Raw genomic sequence first — 21,460 nt, forward strand, 5'->3', positions numbered from 1 at the left:
GTGGGTGCAGGGCCCCCAGGTCCCGCGGGGGCTGCCGGGACCCCACCCCGCCCCAGGCTGAGTCCGGGGGGGAGGGGCAGGGAGAGGGGGACGGGGATGGGGGATGGGGGATGGGGGAGGGTCGGCTGGCCGCGCCGTCAGCCCCACACTCACCTCCCTCCCCTCCCCCCCGGATGCCTGGACCCTCAACTCGGGAGAAGCCACAGGTGGGTGGGAGCTGGGGGGCGGAGCTGGGACAGCGGGGGTCCACCTGCGCCCTGGGGCGTCTTCCCTGCGGACGGAGCGGGACCCTTTAGAAAGGGCTTTGAGGTCCGGGACATGGGGGTCGGGGGTGGGGGCGGAGGGGCTGCTGTCCCCCGGGGCTGCCCGGGAGTCGGCGCCGCCCCCATCTCCCGGGCTCCGCTTCGGTGCTGGGAAGTTGAGAGGGTCCCTCCGGGGAGGGAGGGGAGGGGGGAGGGAGGGGAGGGGAGGGGGGAGGGGGAGGGGAGGGGGGAGGGGGAGGGCCCGCCCCACCCCGCCCCGCCCCGCCCCCGGCCTGGGCTGCAGCGCCCGGCGACAACCCAGAGTGACCCTGCTGGCCCCCTGCGGCCGGGCCCTGTCCAGGTGCCCCCCCAGGTGCCCGGAGCCCCCTTCCAGCCCCCGTGCGTGGGGCCTGCAGCTCTGATCCTTGTTTCTCTTCCCAGACCCTGCAGACCCCTCCTGGCCTCCGCCCGCCGCCCCCATGAAGAAAACCAACATGTGGTTCCTGGAGCGGCTCCGGGGGTCCGGGGAGAACGGCCCCGCGGGCGCCGAGGGGGTCGACAAGGCCTCCAGGGGGCCCCTGTACAGCAACGTGCTCACGCCGGACAAGATCCCGGACTTCTTCATCCCCCCCAAGCTGCCCGCCGGCCCCGCGGAGCCCGAGGCGCAGGCCGAGCCGGGCGCCGCGCCGTCGGAGCAGACCCCGGCCCCGGCCGCGCCCCGCCGCGCCCCCCGGAGCCCCCGGCTGCCCGCCAAGCTGGCGGCCGAGAGCAAGAGCCTGCTGAAGGCGGCCACGCGGCACGTGATCGAGGTCGAGAGCGCCGAGGACTGGCCGGCGGAGGAGGCCGCCGACGCCGCCCCCCAGGCGCAGGGCGCCATGGCGCTGCCCTCGGTGCCCAAGGCGCAGACGGCCTACGGCTTCGCCACGCTGGCCGAGAGCCCGCACACGCGGCGCAAGGAGTCCCTGTTCCACAGCGAGCACGGGGCCCTGGCCCAGGTGGGCTCCCCGCGCGCCGCGCGCCGGCCGGGGGGCGACGGGGCCCTCGGGAGCCCCAGCCGCTGCGTCAGCGGCGGGGAGAGCGACACGGGGTCCTCGGCCGAGTCCTCCCCCTTCGGGTCGCCCCTGCTCTCGCGCTCCGTGTCGCTGCTCAAAGGCTTCGCCCAGGACAGCCAGGCCAAGGTGAGCCAGCTCAAGCACTCGGTGGGCCGGCACGGCTCCCTCTCCGCCGACGACAGCACGCCGGACACCAGCCCCGGCGCGCGGCGCCGCCTGACCCGCAGGGCCGCCCCCGAGCCCGGCCCCGAGCCCGGCGCGCCCCGCGCGGAGCACGCGGTGAGGATGGGCCTGCGGGGCAGCGTGCGGCTGCTGGCCGAGTACGAGGCGGCCCAGGCCCGCCTGCGGGTGCGCCTGCTGGCCGCCGAGGGCCTCTACGACCGGCTCTGCGACGCGCGCAGCATCAACTGCTGCGTGGGCCTCTGCCTCGTGCCCGGGAAGCTGCAGAAACAACGCAGCACCGTCATCAAGAACAGCCGCCACCCGGTCTTCAACGAAGACTTCTTCTTCGACGGCCTGGGCCCCGCCAGCGTGCGCAAGCTGGCTCTCAGGATCAAGGTGGTCAACAAAGGCAGCAGCCTCAAGCGAGACACCCTGCTGGGGGAGAAGGAGCTGCCCCTGACCGCGCTGCTCCCCTTCTTGTGAAAGCCCCCTGCCCCCTCCTCCCCGCCTCCGTCCCCACCGAGGCCTGACCGGGAGCCGGGTGTAGACTCGGCCGGCGGTCCTGATGCTGCAGCCATGCTGGGCTGTCCTCGGTTGCCCACGGTGACCGGGATGCTGCCTTTCATGGATTCACTTTTTCCGGAGGAGGAAGAGAGGGGCCACTTTGCAGGGCTGAGTGTCCCCCTGTGCCCGAGTCCTTCGCCCCGGACCCCGGTCCACCCTCTCAGAGCCCTGGGACCTGAGCCAGGAGGCGGCCGTGCCACAGGCCTGGAGGTGGCCAGCCTGAGCTGAGCCGAATCTTCTCTGCTGCACGAGCGTCCTCCTCCCCCAGGCGGCCAGGCACCCCTCAGAGGGCAGGGCCAGGCCAGTGTCACCCCACGGGGCTGCGGGAGGCACCCCCTCCCGGGTTGGGCTGGCTCCGGGCAGCCCTCAGTTCTCCAGGCTCGGGAGGCGAGAGCCGGTCAGAGGGCGGCGGGCTCCACGTCTGAGAGCCGCTGCTGGTGAAAGTCTCGTGGAGAAGGCGGCTCGCGATGGGGGAAGTCCCCTAGCTCCTCTCCTGTCCCCCGAGCCACACAGCCCTGCTGTCAGCGCTTTCCTCCTGCCCCTTCTTTGCTTGATTTTTGGGCATGGACTTGCCTGGCTAGTCCACCGGCGCCTGCTGGGGCCCCTGCGGCCCTGCTGGGGGGTCCGGAGCCTCCCTCCCCTGGAGGGCGTTGCTCAGAAGGTGCCTAGAGAGCAGCCCCAGCCCGTGGCCCCCGCTCCTCCCCGTCCCTCCATGCTGGGGGCCGCCGCCCCGCCACCCCCTGCGCAGCATCCATGGCAGCTGGATGCCAGGGGGGGCTGCCTGGTGACTGGCGGCCGTGGCTTTTACCCCACGTGTGTAAATAAGTCTTGGTGGGGTGGGTGGGACACAGGAGTGGGATGGGGGACCCTGGCTGTGGCTTTTCATGCTGCTAACTGTTGTGTCATATGTGGTCCGTGAATGTCTTTTTGGTGGTTTCCCAGCTGGACGAGACAGAAACGATACAGTTGGAAGTAGGGGCCGGGCCAGCTCTGCTCCTCCGCCTCTCCCGGGCTGCGCGCTGGGCACCGATGGACCAGGGCAGCCCGTGGGGGCCCTGGGGTGCCCGTCCCTGCTCCAACATTGTCCCCCCTCACTCCGGGTCCCCCCCCACGGGAGGGGTGAAGGCACAGACCCTCCAGAGCGGGAGGAGCACCTTCCCCTCTGCACGTCCTGGAGAAGCACCAGATGTGCACCTGAGGCTAGGAAGGAGGCCTGTGGAGCGGGGTCCCTCCCCATGACTCCCCGGTCTCCGTCCTGGGCCTGCTCCTCTGTGCTCCCTGCCCCCCTCCCCTCTGGACCTGGGCATCACCAGGGCCAGGCCCTTGGGCCAGAGGCGGCAGAGGCCCCTGCATGGAGTTAGATGCTTGGAGCTCGCCCCCTCCCTTCTCTCTGACCCCGACCACTCCCGTCCCCGCTCTCCCTGGGGGGGGGCCCCTCATTTTACAGCCCCCGCAGTGTTTGATATCTTTGTGTTCTGAGTTGACTGGGTAAACCTTTAAGACGCTCTCCCCCAACGTGTTTGTTTATAAATGCTGTTTTTAGTGCAATAAAGGTGTTTCGAGAATGCGGGGGTGCAGAGCTGCCTGCTTTGCTGTTTAATAACAGGAGGGGAATTCTGCCTTGAATTCCGGGCAGGATGGTGTGGTCCTCTCCACCTGTTCAGCCCCGGGGGTCTGTCCTCCATGCGGTGGGGGCTGGAGGCAGGGTCTCGGGGGGTGGGGCCGTTGGGGACCCCAGGGCCTGTTATGAGGAGCGCTGCCGTTATTCAGCAGATCTGGGTGGGGGCCCGTCCTCCTGCTCCGTCCCTGTTACAACTCACAGGGCAGAGGCCGCTCTCGTCCCGTTTCACGGGCGGCAAGAGTGGTCAGTCATTCGCCCAGGGTGGCCTCGCTCACCAGAGCCAGGACTCGAGCCCGAGCCCTCCCTGTGGCTGCCAGGGGGAGAGATGCTGGGGTCTGCCCCTTCCGGGCTCTGTCCGCTTGGGGACGAAGACCGGACGTGTGGTGCCATCACCGATGGGGACCTCTCGGATGCCGTCGGCTGCCATCGTGGGGGCGCCCCCGCTGACCTGCCCTTCGTCCTCATTTGTCTGCCCCGGGCCCTGTGGTCAGACAGAATCAGAAAGCAAGTGTTGCAGCCAGGAGGCCGGCCCCTCCCCTTGTCCATGACTTGGAGACCCCCGGGGCCAGGGGGCAGCAGGGGAGCCCGCTCCAGGCCGTTCCCGTCTGTGTCTGCACACAGGCTGTGCCTCCACCCCCAGCTTCTCTGCTTTCGGGCTTCAGCTGCAATGGCACCTCCTCCGAGAAGCCTTCCCGGTCCTCTCGGCCAGCCGGGGAAGGGGCCTTGTCTCTGTGCGGCCATGTCTGCTCCAGCCCTGAGTAAGAGGCGGACACGGCAGTGACTGCCCCCGGGGCTTTGGGGAGTAAGCACAGAATCATTCCGTCCAGTCTGGGGGAGATGGGTCCCCCAACATGGGCCCCCAGCCTGGCACAGGTCCCCCGACGTGGGCCCCCAGCCTGGCACGGGTCCCCCGACGTGGCCCCCCGGCCGGGCACAGCAGCACCGGCCGTGGCAGATGGGTGGATTTCGGGCGGCCAAGAGAGCAAATACACCTGAGTGTCAAGTCCCTTTGCCAACGGGCATTTATTAAGCTCCCACTATATGCTGGAGACAAGGCCTCCTCGGTGAGCCTCAGGAAAGCCCAGCCTGGAAGCCCCACGTCACCTGGTGGAGAAACCAGGAGCTGGGACGGGAGGGTCGGGACGTGGCCCTACTGTGTGCAGCTGCTGCTCCGGGGCTGTGCCCGCGGTTATCCGCTCCTGGGCCCCTGTGTGCGCATCGTCCACGGCCGGGGCAACGAGGGTGCAGACGGGTCCAGGAAGGAGTTGGCCGGAACCTGCACCACAGGACAGGAGTGCGGCCAAGGCCCGGGCGGGTTCCCCTTGACTCTGGCTCAGTGCCGGGGGCCCCTCGGACCCCACAGTGGAGCCGGGTTCCTCTGGGGTTCTGGGGTGGGCCGTGGGCGTCTTGTCCCCTGGGCGGGGCCTTGCTGTGCCCCCTCACACGCCCCGGGGCAGGTGGTCTCTCCCCACAGATCCCCTCTTCCGGGCTCATCTCCTGTGCCGACCCCTGGCCTGGCTCCTTCCTCTCCCCTTGCCCCCACGAGGCCCAGCCTCTCAGGCCGTCAGGAAGCCCCCAGGAGCCTCTGTGCGGGGTCAGGGTCCCAGGAAGCCTTCCCCCTGCTGCCGGCGCCAGAGGAGCCGCACTGACGAGGCTGTGGGTCCCAGGATGTGTTGCCAGGGCAACCGGGCCCCTTCTCCTCCTCCCCACCCGCCACGCGCTGCTGGGCAGCCTGCGTGTGTGATTACCTGTGTGTGCACCATGTCTGCGTGCATGCACACAGCCACTTCCCTCTGTGCATGCATGCAACTGCAGTGTGTGCCGTGTGCACACAAGTGTGCGTGTTAATGGAGCCACGTGCATGAGTGCAGTTGTGTGTTTGTGCACATGTGCCACAGTGCGGGTGTAAACACATGAGTGCATTATGCACAGTGTAGCTCTGTGTGTTAACAAGCGTGTGCTTGTGTGTCTGCATAGGCCGTGCACGTGTTTCTCTGTGTGCACCCATGTGCGCGCATGTAACCATGTCGCGCGTGTGTGAGTGTGGCTATGTAACATGGACCTGTGCACACTCGTGTGTGCGCGTGTGTGCCATGGCTGCCCCGTGCCTCAGGACGCCCCAGAGGACATAAGGGGACCCTGGGCTGGGGAAGGCCCCTCCCTCCACTCCCCATGCTGGTTCCCTGGTGGGAGCACTCCCCTCCCCCATGTTCCCTCACTTTGCCTTCAGGTCTCCCCCCACCGCCCTGACCTCAGGGCAGCACCCCCACGAGGTCGGACCCCCGACCTCGAGGGATATGAATATCCCTCCCTAGTGTCACACGCTGCCTTGTAATGTCTTCCTGATCAGAACCATCTGCCATTCCAGCTGCAGCCCAGTGCTCAGCCCAGGGTGCAGGAGAAGGAGGCGTCGACACTCTCTCCTTTGAGCCTGGCCGCCATCCTGAGTCTTTCTTCTCTCAGGAGGGCTGTGGGCATCCAGGGCCACCACCAGCAGAAGGCACCTGATTTGTGCAAATCATAAAGTGGTGCCCCTGTCTCAGAGTGGAGTCAGCACAGGGGGCAGTAGAGTGAAGAGACGAGGAATCAGATGCCTGGTGAGCTTGTGGGCACCTGGATCCAGCCGTGCCTGAAGTCCATAACTGCACACCATGTTAGTTCAGAGGGCTAATCAAGTCCCTTCTTGGCTTAAGCCAGTTTGACTTTTTTTTCCTCCAAAACACTGACACCGCGAGTCACCATTCTGAGGAAGGAGAAGCAGCGCTGACCTGGCGGTGCCCAGTCTGACACCGGAAGGGAAGGAAGGGGAGGAAGGCAGCACCCGGAGGCCCGAGATCTGTACATCTCTCAGAGCGGGGGAAGGTGGCCCTGGAGTGAGGGAGAGAGCTTGCGTCAGCGCATTAGTCAAGACGGGTTGTGCAAAAGGAGCAGGATCCAAGAGTGGAAGGAGATGGGGGCAGCAGGGATGTCCAGAGCTGGAGGGGAGGGGCTCAGAAACCCAGCCCACCCCACCACAGCCTGGGCCCCACTTTCCCCCCGCCCCAGTCCGCCCCGCCTTCACCTCTGCCCCTGCTCCGAAACCTTGCATAGCTCGCCACGGCCCCGCACCCCGTGCGCCCCGCACTGCAGCCTGCGCATCCTGCCCGCCTCCCCTGCACCCCACATCTGTGGGGCTGGAAATGTGAACCCGGCATGCGCGGGGAGCTGCCGCAGTGGACTTCAGCCCGCCGGCGGTGTAGCCCAGCCGGTCACGTGGTCGTCTGGTGTCGGCGCCCCGCGCGGGTCACTGGCCGGGATGAGACCAGCTCGCGCGGAGGGAGCTCAGCGCGCGCGCCCCGCGGCAGCAGGCACCGCGCAGCCACGATGGTGGCTGTAATCACGTTAGGGTGGCGATCACAGGCTCCTCCTGCTCCGCCCCCGTCCCTCCGCGCGATTCAATTAGGGTTTGTTTTCCTCTCGGCTCCTCCGCGGGCGGGAGCAGAAAAATGACTTCAATAGAGAGGAACCGGCGAGAGCAGACCCGCTGTGCGCACCTCCCGCCCACCCACCTCGCCACGCGGGGGCCGAGCCTGGGGCGGGCGTCTGGCTGCAGGGGCTGCAGTCCTGGCTCTCCGGGCCTCAGTTTACCCTCCCTCCCCGGGACGATGGAGATGTCACCAGCACGTCCCCCCAGAGTCACATAAGATAGGCGCGGGGCCCTTTTATTGAGCCCATACTGGGTGAGACGACCCGCTGAATCCTCACCAAGACCCTGCCGACCCCATTCACACGTGGGGAAACTGAGGCACGGGGAAGCAGAGCCGCCCAGCTGGCAGGTGGCAGGACGGTGATCCGAACCAGTGCTGGGCGGACCCCAAGCCTCGCCTCAGGCCCGCTGCCTTCCCGCGTCCCCACGTCCCCGCAGGCTCCTCCTGCCCCCGCCCCCCCAGAGGCGCGGACGCCCCCTCCCTCCCGCCAGGACCACACGGCCTGACTGTGAATCCTGACAGCTCACGCCCTTCTCTGTGACTCAGTTTCCTCTCCAGCACCCTGTGTCCTGCCGGGTGCTGGTGGGGTGGGGACAGGGCTGGCCGGGCACAGGCGGGGCGTGGAGGCTGTGGGTGAGGCTCCGCCTTACGTCTGTGACTGTAGACAGTTTAACCTCGCCCAGAGGGGTCTGGGGGGGGAGTCATCCGTGTCACCCCTGACAGGAGCCGGCCAGGCCAGACGGACCAGCCTGTGGGTTAGGGTCACAGAGTCAGTGGCCCTGGAGACTGAGATGCCCTGTGGGCAATGCGTCCATGACGCCTGTGACGGAGCCCCGGTGACACGCATGACGGAGGGGACTTGTAGGGGCCGTGGGAGGCCGGTTAGGGGTTTCTGCTGACTCTGTTGCGTGCGCCCCGCGCGGCTGGGGTGGACGTGACTCCGCCCCGTGCGCCCCCCATGGCTGCGGTGGACGTGACCCCGCCCCGTGCGCCCCGCGCGGCTGGGGTGGACCTGGAGCCATTCTTCTGGGTTGGGGAGTCCTGCGAGTCCCTATGGAGCCTGGGGGTGGTTCTGGGGACCCCCGAACGTGCAGCTGGTGTCAGCAGTGGAGACGGATGCCTTGGACTTGGATCTTTTCAGCTTGGCTCACCCCGTGCACTCCCACCCCAGCCTCCACCCCTCCCTGGGAGCCCACGGCTGGGTGGCCGTGGTGACGCAGGAAGGCCCCCAGCCACCTGACCGCTGCCAGTCTCCCCTCCCTCTCACCTCTCCAGTCCCCACGTCCCCAGAAAAGGCCGCCCAGGCCCCCCACAACCCACGCTCTGCCCCCAGCAGTTCCTCGGCTCCCCCGGCCAAGCCACAGAAGCTCGCTCCTTCTTCCTCGAGGTCAGAGAGGCAGCGTGGATCCTGGACTGCGGCCCTGGCTCCCACGCTCCCTGCAGAGGACCAGGGGCAAGCCCCGCCCCTCAGCCTCAGTTTCCCCACGTGTGAGATGAGGTGCTGATCTCGTGCTCAACTCTGGGGGCTGGGGAGTTTTCGAGATGTTGACGACATAAACCGCGTTCCAACATCAGCGACCACGCGAGTCAGAGGTTCATGCGAGGGCGAGCTGAGCGGCGGGGCGCAGAGCCTCTGCACGGAGACCAGGGCTCTACAGATTCTGAGTCGAAGGCGGAGCAGACCTGGTCAGCGCCTTCCGGGGCCGTGAGGACAGAACCCCTTTGTTCCCCGGTCGTCGTCCTCAGGTTAACATGTGACCCCACAAGCCTGGGCATCAGCAAGAGCAAAGAATAAGTCACAGAGTGCCTTCCCTGGGCCACGTCTGGGGACGTCTGTGGGTGTCACAGTGGGGGTGCTCCTGGCATCGAGTGGGTGGGGCCAGGGATGCTGCTCCACCCCCCACAGCGCCCAGGATGGCCCCCCAGAGAGTCACCTGGCCTGAATGTCCCCAGTGCCCGGGGGAGACTGTGGTCTGGGACGATCTTTTTGCCCCTTTCTCGGTTCTGGATGATTTTTCCCGCCACACGAGAGGAGGCGTGGGGCGTGGCTCGCGCAGTGGCTGGCTCGCACGCGCGCTCAACATCCACGGTTCCTTTCTCGTGTGGCAGATGCTGACCCAGTGTCTGTGCCCTCCGAGCCCCGAGCGGGGAGCTGGGGACCCCCCGGCTGCAGACGCGGCTTCTAAAGGGGCCACTGGGCGGTATTTCTGGTCCCTCGTGCTCTCCCAGACCTGGCCTGTCCCCGCGGAGGCGTGTCTGTGTGTCCTGCCCTGGAACTCGAGTGGGCTGTCTGCTCGGAGCGGCAGGACGTGGCTGCAGGGACGCCGTGTGACTCCGAGACCAGGCCGTAGGAAGGATTGAGTTGGCCTGGATTTCTCTCTCGGGACGGTCACCCTCGTGCTGGGAGGAAGCCAGGCCACATGGAGGGGCTGAGGAGGGTCCTGCCAGCCATCCCAGTGAAGGTTCCAGACCCGGGGCAAGTGAGCGCCTGGCCTTCCTGTCATCTGGCCGCGTTCCTGAGATCACAGAGCAGGGACAGGCGCGACCACCACGCTTACCTCCCCGAGGTCATGACCTCAGAATCCACACGCTTGGGAAGTGGTGGTTTCACAGCGCTAGGTTTTGGGGTCCTGACCCAGTCTGAGCTCCTGGAGCCCCTGCCCTTGGGGAGCTTCTTGAAGGAGGAGACAGGACACGGAGGAGGAGGAGAGCTGCGTGGAGCCCGAGGTCGGGACGCGCTCGGCACCCGGGCACGTCCAGGAGGCCGGAGGCCCGAGAGATGGACCCTGTGAGGAGTGGACTTTATCCCTGGGCGATGGGGAGCTACGGGGGCAACGCGTTTTGAGTAATGTTTTAGAAAGACCTTCCGGCGTCTGGGAGGGAGGGGCCTGCTGGGCAGCACAGAGACCAGGGAGGGGCTGGGCAGTGTCAGACAAGGGGGCGGGTGTGGACTGGGGCGGGCAGAAGTGGACGGGACATGATTGAGAGAGGCTGCGGATGTAAAACCTCTGGGATGTGCTCGGATTGGATGTGGGGGATGCGGATGGGGGGGTCCCGCTGGACCTCCCCACTCTCGGCCCCACTCAGTCCCGCCCACCAGCAAACCCAGAGGCTCTGCCCTCCAGACTCCCAGGACCGTCCCCGAGAAGATGAGCTGCTACACACGACACCACTGTGACCCTCGACTGAGTGTTGACCGAAGAAGCCAGACACAGAAGGGCACGCTGTGCAATTCCGTGTGTAAGACGTTCCAGAGCGGGAAACAGGCATCTATGAGGTAGAGTCAGGATGGCGTCCCCTGGGGGGTGGTGACAGGAGGCGGTGACGATGGCCTGGGGGAGCTGTCACTGTCGATAGTTTCATCCGGGTGGTGGTTGTGGGGTGAGTTTGTTTATAAGTGTTCGCTGAGCTCACGAGGGTCAAGTACCCAGAATATATTTTAAAAATCCTTAAAATTCAGCAACAAAAAGACAAATGACCTGATTAAAGAATGGGCCAAGGATCCAAATAGACACTTGTGCAAAGAGGATACACGAGTGACCAACGAGCCCATGAAAAGACGCTCAACATCGCTAGTCATCAGGGAGATGCGAATCAGAACCACAAGGAGGGACCACTTCCCACCCATAGGATGGCTCCCGTCAAGAGAAAGGAAGATGCGTGTTGGTGAGGACGTGGAGAAATTGAGACCCTCCGCACGGTGGTGGGATGTAACATGGTGCAGCTGCCGTGGAAAGGACTGGCATCTCCTCAAAAAGTTACACGTGGAATTACCACACGACCCAGCAATGCCACTCCTCGGTGTGCCCAAAGAATTGAAAACTTCTCCTCAAACAGAAACTTGTACATTAACGTTCATACAGCACGATTCACAAGAGCCAAAGAGTGGAAACAGCTCAAATGTCCCTCAGTGGATGATGGACCCACACAACGTGTCCACCCACACACTGGAATCCGACGCAGCCATGAAGAGGAGTGAGGCCCTGACACAGCCACACCGTGGACGGACCCTGAACACACGATGCTCGGTGAGAGAACCAGACACAGAAGGACACACGGTGTGTGATTCCACTGATGTGAAATGTCCAGAACAGGCACATCCACAGACAGAACGTGGGTTCACGGTTGTCAGGGGCTGGGGAGAGGGTGGGGGTGACTGCTGATGGAGATGAGGTTTATTCTGGGGTAATGGAAGGTTCTGGATCCACATTGTGAATGTAGTAAATGACACTGAATTGTTCACTTAAAAATATTTTATTTTATGTGACTTCCATTTCAATTTTTAAAAAATTGAGCTTTCACTGGGCTTGATACACTTCGGATTTTTGCGCTTTGCTATATATAAGCTGTATGTCAATAAAAAGGATATGAAAACATTTCCTAGAAGCTGCCCATTTCTTGATCCCTCTTTGGCCCCCCTCACCCCTCCCCACCATCCCCCCATCCCCCCACCCCACACCATCCCCTCACATCCCCTCCGCCATCCCCATCCATCCCCCCACCGTCCCTCCTGGACCAGCGCCGTCCCCTCCTCGCCCGGGTCTCCGGCGCGCCGCCCTCGGTCTGTTCTCCCCGCGGCCGCCAGAGGGCGCCGTGGGCGCCGAGTCTCGGTCCCTGCTCTGCCCACTGCCCGGCATGGCTCCCATGTCCCCCAGCCCCGCTGGGCCCTGCGTTTCCGCCCTGTCCCCTCTGTCCCCTCCTCAGTCTCACCCAAGGGGGTGAGGGATCCCACCGCCACCTCCTGCCCGAGGTGCCCTCTGTCATCTCCTGGGCTCTGTCCCACTGACCACACACTGGAGGCTTAAACCACAGGAACCTATTCTCTCAGCTCTGGGGGCCGGACGTCCGCAGTCACGGTGTCGGCAGGGCTGGTTCCCTTGGGGGTTCTGGGAGGACATGTCCCATCTCCCCCAGCTCTGGGGGCACCTGTAGCCCTTGGCTTGTAGACACATGGCTCCCGTCTCCACCTGTGCTCCGTGACTCCCCTTGTGCGTCTGTGCCCGTATGTCCCTCTACCCGTAAGGTCGCCAGTCACTGGGTTTAGGGCCCACCCTACTCCAGCATGACCCATCTTCACTGGATCCCGTTTGCAAACCCCCTATTTTCAGACGAGGTCATGTTCACAGGTGCCCGAGTCTGGACTTGAACATATCAGTTTGGGGGACACAGTTCAACCCACGACACCCTTCTCATCCTCAGCCACCGCTTAAATTGGATTCTGGGCCCCCTCGACCCGCAGAGTCGACTCTCCGGGGGCCCAAAACTCTGCACTTTGGGTATTGTTTGCATAACGTTTAATTCGAGTGTAATTTCAAACTTGCCGACAATTTCATGGTTAGTGCCAGAATCTCCCGCAGACTCTGCCCAGAGTCGCCGGTAGCCGCATCTCGCACATTTGCGTTGTCTGGCTGTGTCTACATCTGTCTACACCTATAGCTGCGTCTGTCTATACCTACACGCACATACGCAGATTTACGTGCATTTTCTGAGCCATTGAGGACCACGTGGGAGGGGCGATGCCCCTTCCCCCATAAACACATCACCAGGATTCTGTTTTGTAACCCGGGGCAGTTGTCAAGATCGGGAAATTTCACGTTGGCATCGATACAATACTTGCATCTAAGCCACTGTCTGTATTCAGATGTCACCAGCTGGTCCGATGATGTCCCACTGGGGGGCCCTTGGTACTGGAGCAGGTTGCCGTGGCAACAGATGCTGGCGGCCAGGTCAGCAGGCAACGGCTCAGGGAGCCTGGGCTGGGCCTCCTGGGAGCCAGCCTGGGGGAGGGGGCCCCCTCACCAAGCTCGGAGGTGTCCTGGCCTGGGGTCAGGGTTAATGGCGCCTTGGGCCCCTATCGAGTGAAGTTCCTCCTGGTCCTCTCAGATCGCTGGGGTGTGGGTAGGACTAGACCGTGTCTTTTGGGGGAGACGCGATTCAACCCAGTTCAAGTGGAGTCCAAGCTCCTGGGGGCACAGGCTTTAGATATTGGCCAAGGATTGCCGGGCGAGGCGGTGGGCATCTGGTCTCCAGTTATAATCGGTCCGCCTTGGGCGTCTCCCCCGTCCCTCGCCCTCCAGGCCCTCCACTGCTGCAGAACAGTGCCTCCCCTTGTCCCCGTCCCTCTGCTCCTGGGGCAGACGCTGCCGGCCGTCGTCTGCCCACCAGCCTCCTTCTTCCTTGTGGACGGAGCCCGGATGCTGTGTGGGCATCCACTCCCCACCCTGTGGACTTGGGGAGATCTGTCCTGCCTGGGTCCTGCTGCACGTCCTCATCAGTGCCCCACCCCATTGCTGGGGATCGGTTTATGCATGGACATGTGGCCCCCTTCTGGCCAATGAGATGTGAGGGGGGTCCTGGGGGGGCAGCCTCTAGAAGCCACTGCCCACGAGCCCTTCAGCAACGCAGACTGACTCCTCACACTGCTCTCTGTCTGGTTCTCTCTCTCTTGCCTCCTGGACCCACTTATAAGGGCCCTTATGGTTACATTGAGCCCACGCGGATAATCCAGGACAGTCTCCCTGTCTCAAGGTCAGTGGATCAGCAACCTTAATTCCATCTGCAACCTCAACTCGCCCTTGCCATGCAACATAACATATTTGCAGGTTCTGGGGATTTGGACGTGGACATCTTTGGGGCTGTTGCTCTGCTGACCACAGAAAGTCCTTGCTCTTAAGAGGGAGGCCCAGGAAAATGGTCCCTTATTGCCTGTGGCCATTGCGGCTTCATGATGAGATGTCTGGAGCAGCTGCAGCCATATTGGTGCCCATCTGAGTGCAAATACAACGCAGAAGGAGGCAGAGCCAGGAGAACCACAGGGCAGCAGAGTGGAGAGAAGTCCAGGGGCCTGTTTCTGGAGGAGATAACATGTTGCCTTGTTGCTGAGGTGCATCTGAGGCAGGGTTTTTGGTTGCTTATTGCTGAAGGCATCTCAGAGGGGAATGCCACCTGCCCCTCAGACGCCCTGGACGCAGCACCTTGTCTTCATCTGGGTGCATCTCAGAAAGGCTGCATTTCCCAGCCTCCCTTGCAGCCGAGTAGGGGTGTGCAAGATGGGCCGTGCCTTCCACAGTCAGGAGCCGAGCGAGACCGGGAACTACTCCTGTCCCGTCGACAGCAGATTGGACAAGTGAATCATGGTCCGTCCACTCAGTGCATTCCCCGGCGATGAGAACGAGCACGGGCGAATCTCACAGACGTACTTCTGAGCTTAAGAGGCCAGACACAAAAGAACGCAAATACTGAAAAATTCCGTTGACATCAAGTCCCAAACCAGCCAGAAGGAATCCGTGCTGTTATGGGTCAGGATGGTGGTTATTCTCGGAGGGAGGGAGTTGGGAAGGGAGAGCAGATGGCAGGGGCCCGACGGGGCTTCTGGGGGCTGTGACGCGGGCGTGGTCGCTGCAGAAATCCATCCAGCGCTGCATTTGGGACACATGTTATTCAACACGGAGAAGTAGAAAAAATACCAAGAGGGAGGGCCCAGCGTCTGCCCCTCTGTCTGGAGCTGGGTGAGGATGCACGGACCCCAACTTCGGTGAGGAGGGGAGAGACTCCTATTTTAGAAAGCCCCGGGCCTCCTGGGTCTTTGTGGAGCCAGGAAAGCAAACTCCGGAGTTCCCGGTCTGGCCCTCTCTCTGCCGACTCCAGGGCCTCTGTGGACCCGCAGTCCTCCCGCCCCCACCCAGCTGGCGTGCAGGGAGCCTGTGGGCGCTGGCGTGAGCTTCCCGCTAGCCCCTCGGCCGTACCTCCTGCTGGGGTCTCACCATGTGGGGGAAAGATGGTGTCTCCTCATAGGGTCAGAGAGACCAAACCCAAGGGTAGCGTCCTTTTCAGGGTTGGAATTTCTGAAATATGAGTGAAGGATGTTGCTATTTTAGACAAGAGCAGACGGCGTGCATTTCGTCCTGCTGTCCTGCTAACTGGACGTACCACACCCGGCCTCACTGTTGTGGGGGACGCTCCTGCTCACCGGGGACCCTGGGTGACGTGTGGGGACATCTGTGGTTGTCACGACTCGGGGAGCTCCTGCATCGGGTGGGTGGGGGCCAGGGAGGCTGCTCCACCCCCCACAGAGGATGACCCGCCCCCACCCCAGAGAACAGTCCAAACGTCCAGGGTCGAGATGGAGAAGCCCGCCGTGTGTTAACAAAGCACACAGCAGATGGAGACCCCCCACGCCGCCTCCTCCAGGCCTCTCCTGAGAAGCAATACCGTCCACCCCCCTCAGATCCCGCAGGCCTTGCCGGGTCCTCTGTGGTCTTCGCCCCCTGAGTGGGGGAGGTGGGCGGGGCCCCCGCGTGGACTCACTCCCAGCTCGCCGGCCCCTCCCGTGTTGAAGAACTTAGTCTGGTCTCAGGGTGACGGGGGTGTTCGCTGCTGTGAACGGGCAACGGGGCTGTGCTCCGGAATTCAGAGGAATTCAGAGGGTTCGGGGTGCAGAAGCCGTGTTTCTGCTTCCTCTGCACGTCCCTTCCCCGAGGTGATGGGTACTGCGGTCCAGCCGCCCAGGGGCAGGAAGGGGACCAGACCCCTCGGCTTTTGGCACAAAACGGCTGCGAGGCAGACACCGGGTGCTGCGTCCAGCAACAGGCCCTTAGAGCTCGAGGGATGGCGTCGTCCGGGCGGCCGGCCTGGTCCCCGCGGGCTCGCCCACACGTCCGGGTGGGGGCCGCCGTGACGCCACTGTGCCCCCGTGTCTGTCTCCTGGTCACGGGTGGAGACAGACGTTTTGCTCCAGAAAATGAACAAGAGTGTGCGGATGGAGGGCGCGGAGCCGGGCCTCTGTGCAACCTCCCGTCACAAGGTTTGGAAAGCATGGCGCCGTGGGAGGCTCTCCGGGAGCCAAGAGGGGAGAAGCCGGGTGTTTCTCCGCCTCCCCTTCTTGTTTAGACGGCACCACCTCTGTGGCTCCAGCCCCCGGACAGGCCCGGGGGGTCCCAGCTCCCGCCAGTGGCCTCTGCTCAGCCCCTGATGACCCCGTCCCTGCTGGCCGTGGCTCCCTGGTGTGGGTTGTCTCCCCGTCCCCTTCTGTCTTCTCACCTGCAGGGACAGCTTCTCCCCTGGAGCCTCCGGAAGGAACCAGCCTTCCGCTGCCCACTGCCCTGATTCTCGCCCACCGAGGCCGTGTCAGACCTCCGACCCCAGAACCATAAGAGAATAGAGCCGTCTTGTTAAACCACTACATCTGGGGTGATTTGTCACAGCAGCCGCCGGAGACTCACGCTGCACCATTGGGTGCTGGGTTCCAGGGGAGCCGGGCCCAGCAGACCCACCGCCCTCCTCCACAGCTTGCAATAAAGTGACCACTAATCTCTAAAACCACGGAAAACTGGGAACTGCCCCTGGGAGGCCCATCGTCTGGGGGAGACACTTCCACTGAGCAGGAGGGCGGCTGGAGGAGGACGCACGGCCTCGATCCCCCCCTTCCATCCTCGACCACCGTCACGATTCTCACCACGTGCGCCTGGACCCTTACGGGTGATACGTTTCTTCAAATCAGCCCATCGACCCATTTCTTCGACTCAAATAAATTCATACATAAAGGGGTGTACCGTCTCTGTAAATGGAAAACCGGTACAACGTGCCATAAAAAGAAAGAAGATGTTAAAAAAAGAGAAGAAAGTGTAAAACTAGTGGATGACAGTCTGAAGAGGGAGGACAGAGGATGCGCACAGTCTCAGCGTATCTGCCCAAAGATTTGTTATTAATCTCAGAGAGAAAACCTGGTACCTCACGGCGGAGAAACCTGAAGAGGCCACCCCGTCAGAGGATGGAGATGAATGTCAGCAGCGATGAGACTCGGGGACCCCACGGCCCCCGGGGAGGACACGGCGCCAGCTGTAAAGGGCGTGATTGGGACACCTCCTGAGAGCTGAGTAAGAATTCCTGATTAGATGGGAATGTTGTATCCACGCTGTTTTTCTCTGATTTCGATAGTCATGCTCTGGTTACATGAGAGAACATCCTCGTCCTAGAAACTCACACTGGAGCGTGTAGAGCTGATCAGGGGCCGATGCCCGAAGTTGCCTTCAAACGTGCAGGAGAAAATGGAGACGAAGACACAGCGGGGAAAATGTTAACAGCCGTGAACCTGTGAAGGGTCCACGAGTCCTCGCCGTGCTCCGGCAACTTCTCTAGAAAGTCTGCAATGGTTTCAAACCACTGCAAAACAAACGCAGAAACGACGGGTGCAGACAGACACCCGTGAGAACAGAGTGAGGGGAGGAAATTCTTGCCCCGGGCCTGGGCCGCTCGCTCCGTCAGAAAAGACCCGCCAAACTGGGGGAGGCGGAAGGGCGTGAGCTCCAGGCCGAGCCGACGTAGCCGGGACCCTAATAAAGGGAAGGGAGCAATTTCTCGTCACCGTATTTGATGTCCACTCTGGGCCATTTCCCGAGAGAGGCATCCTGAAGAAGCCTGTCTGCGTCCTGCTTCCGGAAACACCTTGTGGAAGGTGGGAGCCACAGAAGGTCGCTGAAGGAGGGAAGGGCACAGCTGTGGCCGGTGAGACCCGGGAGGCCCTGCTCCATCCTAGTCTCTGGTCGAGGGCAGCGAGTTTTGCAAGTGCGGCCCCAGCTGGAGGCAGCCTGGCCTGAAGGCCGTGGGTCCCGCGGGATCCGGGTGACGACAGCCTCTCTGAGCCCGTTTCCTCCTGCGCGGAATGGGGACGACCATGCCGAAGCCCATCTCGCAGGACGGACTGTGGGGGCGAGCTTCAAATAGCCCAGGCCGGAGTCCTCGGTCCAACGTTACCGCTCGGCGGGGGGACCATCGTGCCCTGGAGACGGGCGGCATCTCGTGGCCGCGCGTGGTACTGCTGGCGACTGAGAAATGCTTCCTCCCGCCGGTCCGGAAATCCCACAGCGGGCGGGCCCTGTTCTGGGCGCAGAGTCCAGGCCCCATCAGATTGTGACAAATGCCGTGAAACCACAGTGAAGTGCACATCGATTTGGGAAGAAGGAAGCCCTGCCTTAGATGGGTGGTCAGGGAGGGCCTCTCGGAGGAGGTGATGCTTCGGGGGACTCGAGACCCTTTCATGTGAGAATCGAGGGGCAGGCAAGCGCCCAGGCTGGGGGGCGGCGGTGGGCCTGGTGTGCGTGACAGACGGGAGGCGGCTCGTGGGGCTGCGGGGTGACGAGAGGGAGGGGAAATGACACGGGCAGGGAGAGGGTGTGAGCAGGCCAAAGGGAGAGGACGCTGGGGCAGCGGACCCACTGGGGCGGCTGTGACACACTCACTTGGGACCCGACGGGGGTGGGTTCAGTTACGCGTTGTCACTTAACAGGCGGCCCCAGGCTGGTGGCTCCACTCCATGAAGATTGTCCCAGGCTCGGCGGGACAATCTCGGTTCCACGCAGTGTCTGTGGGAGCTGGGACGTCGAGGACGGCATCTTCCCTCACGGTCCGGCTCCCGAGCGGGAGGGTCTGGGTCTCCTGCGGCCGGTGGGCTTCCCCACAGCGTGGTGGACTCTCCCCTGGGGACGGCTCGCCCGACAGTGCCGTCTCTGGAGAGGAGCGGCCACGGGATCCAGGAGGAGCGGGCGTGTCGGGGGACGCGGGTCCCGGTCCACATCCTCCCTCCTCAGGCCCGGTCCCCCACGTGAAATGAGTGAGCGTGTCAGGCGCCGACCAGAATCGGGGTGCTTTTCTCTGCAGGCTGCTCGATCTGGAGTTATTTAAAAACAGATCTGGTGGAGGAAGTCTCAGGGACTGGAGAGGGTTGTTGGACTGCTCCTTCATTTCTTACCCCCCTCTCTTTTCTTTTGTGGGGATCTCAGTGCACAGAATTAGGTTAACAATCACGTGTTATTCCTAACATATGCTCATCATGGGTCCACATGTGACCCTCTGGTATCTCATCATTGCGTCGTCTGCCCACGGGGTCGTTCACTCCTTCATAAAGGAAAGGACCCTAGGAGGTCGTTACCCAACCCGAGAATAAGAACAAAGCAGAACTGCCCTCACGATCGCCCAGCAACACCGTCCCTGCTCTCTCCGTGCAATCTTATCACGTGCACGTGCGCACGCGTGGACTTCATTTTCCTGATTATTTGTGGCCCCCAGTATCTGCTCATGTTTCCATGTAACTTTTCCGCTGCGAACTGTCTCTTCATGTCTTTTTCCTATTTTTCACTTGGTTTATTCTCTTTCTTATGGACGTGCAGAAGTTCTTTATATATTGTGGGTGCTAATTTTTTATGTGTGTGACAAATGTCTTCCCATTTGTGACTGGAGTTTTCATTTTATTTCGACGTCTTTTGATGATCAGAAGTACTAAATGAATATGGTTGAATATTGGTCATTTATGATGAGCGCGTTCTCGTCTTGTTAAATAAAATCCTTCTCTACCGAAGGGCAGAAGGATGGCTACCTTATTTTTTTTCTGTAAGTTTTAAAGTTCTGTTTTGACATTCAAGTCTTGGGTTCCTTTAGAGTTGATTTCTGTGCGTGGCGTGAGGCAGGTGTGATAGGAACAATGACGGCCCCAGAGACTCCACATCCTAACCCCTGGGCCTGGGAGCATGTTCACTCACGTAGCAGGGGGACCTGCCGACGTGGTCACGGTTACAGACCTGGAGGGTCCAGGAGGCCTGGGTTAATCGTGCGGGTCCTCAAAAGCCGAGGCCCTTTCCCAGCTGTGATCAGAGAGATAAGGAGGAGGAGAGAATGGACTGGAGATGAGGCCGGGGCCATGGGCCGAGGAACATGGGCGCCTCTGGAGGGTGGGAACAGCCCTCCGCTGACAGCCGTCAAGGAGATACCCCGTCCCCCACTGGGAGGAGCTGATTCTGCCAACAGCCGAGTGAGCCGGAATGGACCCTCCCGGGAGCCTCCAGAGGGAACCAGCCCTGCCAACGTCCTGATTTGAGCCCAGCGAGACCCACTTCAGACTTCCGACCTCCAGAGCTGTCAGATAATAAATTCCTGCTGTGTAAGCCTCTAAGTTTTTGGGGATTTTTTTACGCAGCAATAGAAAAACAGTCCAGTGGGGATTCGATTTTATTTTCTGCAGTACGCGAGCCCCAGGTCCCAGCACCATGCGAAGAGCGTCCCTCCTCTCCCGCCACCTGCCGTCCCCTCTGTCGCCCATCGAAGTTCCCCACCCCCTCAGCCTATTCTGGTTTCCCTTTATCTTCTGCTCGGGACAACGTCACCCACGTCCAGAAATCCCCACCCTGGACTCGGCTCCTTGGCTGTGAGCTTTCTTGTTTTTCCTCGAGTTTGGGCAGCACAAATGGACCCTCTGGCTTCCCCTTCAGGGGCTGGCAGGGCTCTGACCTCTGTGTGACCCCAGATCAGGGCCTGGCTGGTTCGGGGCAGCGGGAGGGTGATGCGGCCGGCCGGGAACGCCCCTCTCTTGCAGAGTCATCCCAGGAGCAGAGCACAGAGCGACGCCTGCCTTGGCGAGCGCCTGTGGACCCTGGAAATGGCAGATACGGCCTTCAGCTCATCTGAGTTTCAGCGAGCTGCCTTTAGTGGCAAAGCGGACTCGTCGTTGAACAAAGATTTCTTGTAGGACTTGCAACAATGACAGATCCGTCTGGTTGCAACCACGTGGATTCATCTTTTCGTGGAAGGCACCTGCCCATCTCAGTCGGGTTTAGCTGGGGAGGGACATAAGTCAGCGGGCGCAGGTGAGGGTTGGGACCCTTCGGGCCAGTGGAGGGGGTTTCCCGAGGGTCTCCCAGATCCGACCAGATGCTCAGAGGCCCTTCTGCCTGGAATCCTCCAACAGCCCCTTCCCTCTCCCCCTTTCCTGACGGCTGAGGGCGAGTCCCAGCCCAGAGGGGCGGGACAAGGAGCTGGAAGGGGCTCTGCAGACGGCGGGTGACGGACTTGCTCCCCCACACAGCGAGGGTCCGCTCCGGCCCTCGGGACGGCCAGCCTGTGCCAGCGACGCCACGTGCCCAGGGAGGGGCGAGGCCCTCGAGGAGCTGCCCGTGTGGACTCGGGGGCAGGGCTGGGCAGGGAGGGCCCAGGCCGCCGGACGGTCACAGAACTTGAGTCTTGACCGGTGAGCAGGAAACAGCCAGGTGAAGAAGGGGAAGTCGTGCTGGGCAGGGGCCCGGGGTGGCAGAGGCAGGGGATGCGGCTCCCGGGACGTCCCGCGAGGAATCCCCTGAGGCTGGAGCCTGGCGTCTGGGCTGCGAGGAGCCTTTGCAACGATCACTTTGCTTTGACAACATAAGACAGTCTGTTCTGAACACCAGCTGAAAAGGTGTGTGTCAGTCAGGGGGCTTTTGGCCGCAAGGAACAGAAAACCCGCTGCAACAACTTAGTCCTAAGAGATGGATTGTGTCGAGTGACAGGAAGCCCAGACACAGCAAAGGCTCCAGGGCTGCTAAGTTCAGA

The 21,460-nt window shown here is 62.5% G+C and overlaps 1 protein-coding gene across 1 annotated transcript; it reads left to right on the forward strand.

Annotated features, from left to right (window-relative positions):
* The first annotated feature begins 595 nt into the window (after positions 1-595).
* Positions 596-3,587, forward strand: C2CD4C (C2 calcium dependent domain containing 4C). The gene has a single exon (XM_087425260.1). It carries the CDS (start codon positions 722-724, stop codon positions 1,937-1,939), a length of 1,218 nt encoding a protein of 405 aa, XP_087281386.1. The 5' UTR covers positions 596-721; the 3' UTR covers positions 1,940-3,587.
* Positions 3,588-21,460: the final 17,873 nt, after the last annotated feature.

This window comes from Ceratotherium simum, chromosome 39 (genome assembly GCF_057802395.1).
Source record: "Ceratotherium simum simum isolate JZ-2026a chromosome 39, ASM5780239v1, whole genome shotgun sequence".
Lineage (NCBI taxonomy): Eukaryota > Metazoa > Chordata > Mammalia > Perissodactyla > Rhinocerotidae > Ceratotherium > Ceratotherium simum.

Bases quoted from the DNA above. Each gene is read 5' to 3' on its own strand.
- C2CD4C (XM_087425260.1), top strand. From the start codon at position 722: ATGAAGAAAACCAACATGTGGTTCCTGGAGCGGCTCCGGGGGTCCGGG.